Raw genomic sequence first — 1234 nt, 5'->3', positions numbered from 1 at the left:
CAGCAGGGCGTCTGGGGGAAAGGGCACCGGCTGCATCTGGCCGTCTGCGCTCACGTGAAACGAGTAGGCGCTGGAGAGAAGATAGAGGGAAGGGAAGAGAAATCAATCAATGAGCAAGTGAAAGTAGAGGATCTACAGGTAAATAAACATAATGCAACAAAAACACACAAGTCAGTGTGCAAGTTGTGAAATCTGACGACACCATAATGGCCTTGGAACTTCAGTAATATTTGCCTGAATTTTGGCAATTACTTGGCCCACTGTAGCTGTGGGCGGGAATGCATAATGGCAGATTGTGTTACAGAGCAGAGTCAGTGTGGCATTGCTAATGGCCGATCAATACTGTAGCGGTTGGAAGCCCAGGCTGTTTTATGATTTCAAATTAGCACCACAAGAATGAATTGCTGCTCTGCAACAAATGACGAAAAACAACACAAATCTTCAGTCAGCAAAGCCGAATGGACAGTGTGCGAGTGTGTTGGAGCATGTGATCTGGACACTTGAAATTCTACAGTATCTTCAGTATTCAGGGATTCCAGGGGTTAGACAGGGTTAATGTGCAGCACTGAAAAGCCCTGAGTATATAGAGAAACTCAAAGTGTGCAGCTAGGAGGAACTACTACTCATTTGGATTCCTTTCCAATCCAAATATTTTTGGATTATCACAGAGCAAGCTTTGACTTAAGTATGTGCAATCATCTGTATCTAAGTATTTTCTTAGCCTGACATGATTATCCTGCTAAGCTTTCACATATTTCTTTTTTTAAATCGCTAATAAAAGAATAGAAAATTAACTGTTTGTGTTCTGTGTCCTGTATAACTCGGGAATATACTGCAAGTGTCCTCTATGTGCACACTAATGATAGTAAAAGACTTTTATATCTACCAAAATCAATCTGTCTATGTGTTTGTGTATTACAGAAACACAAACTCACGGCTTGCCACCAGAGGAACCAGGCAGAGAGGAGGACAGCCCTGGGGCCCTCAGGTGAGACCGAGAGTCATACGCCACCTGGTGGGGACAAAAGAGCGGATAACCCATTAACAGCTTGACGAAGACTGAAGTTAAAGGAGCTGATTTCTACATAACCAAACAAGGTACAATTAAATGTGATCACTACAACGATACAAAATCATTCTAAAACAATTGTAGTGACCAATGTAACAAAAGTACTCAGAAAACTGTCAGAGTGTGCTGACACTAATATGTGATGTTGTGAGCATCCTGCCTTTC

General features: G+C 42.1%; 1 protein-coding gene across 1 annotated transcript in view; it reads right to left on the bottom strand.

The window, feature by feature from the left end:
- The window catches only part of tle2b (TLE family member 2, transcriptional corepressor b), a 72840-nt gene that overhangs the window by 6753 nt on the left and 64853 nt on the right, over positions 1–1234 (bottom strand). Inside the window, exons 11-12 of the mRNA XM_035653655.1 lie at positions 936–1012; positions 5–70 (exon numbers count right to left, since the gene is read on the bottom strand). Of these exons, the coding sequence (XP_035509548.1) occupies positions 5–70; positions 936–1012 (143 nt within the window). The remainder of the gene's footprint in view (positions 1–4; positions 71–935; positions 1013–1234) is intronic.

This window comes from Morone saxatilis, unplaced genomic scaffold (genome assembly GCF_004916995.1).
Source record: "Morone saxatilis isolate NCDOM2014 unplaced genomic scaffold, NCSU_SB_2.0 Contig12, whole genome shotgun sequence".
NCBI lineage: Eukaryota > Metazoa > Chordata > Actinopteri > Moronidae > Morone > Morone saxatilis.
Note: the sequence above shows the minus strand (reverse complement) of the source record. Positions and strands in the feature narration are given on the sequence as shown.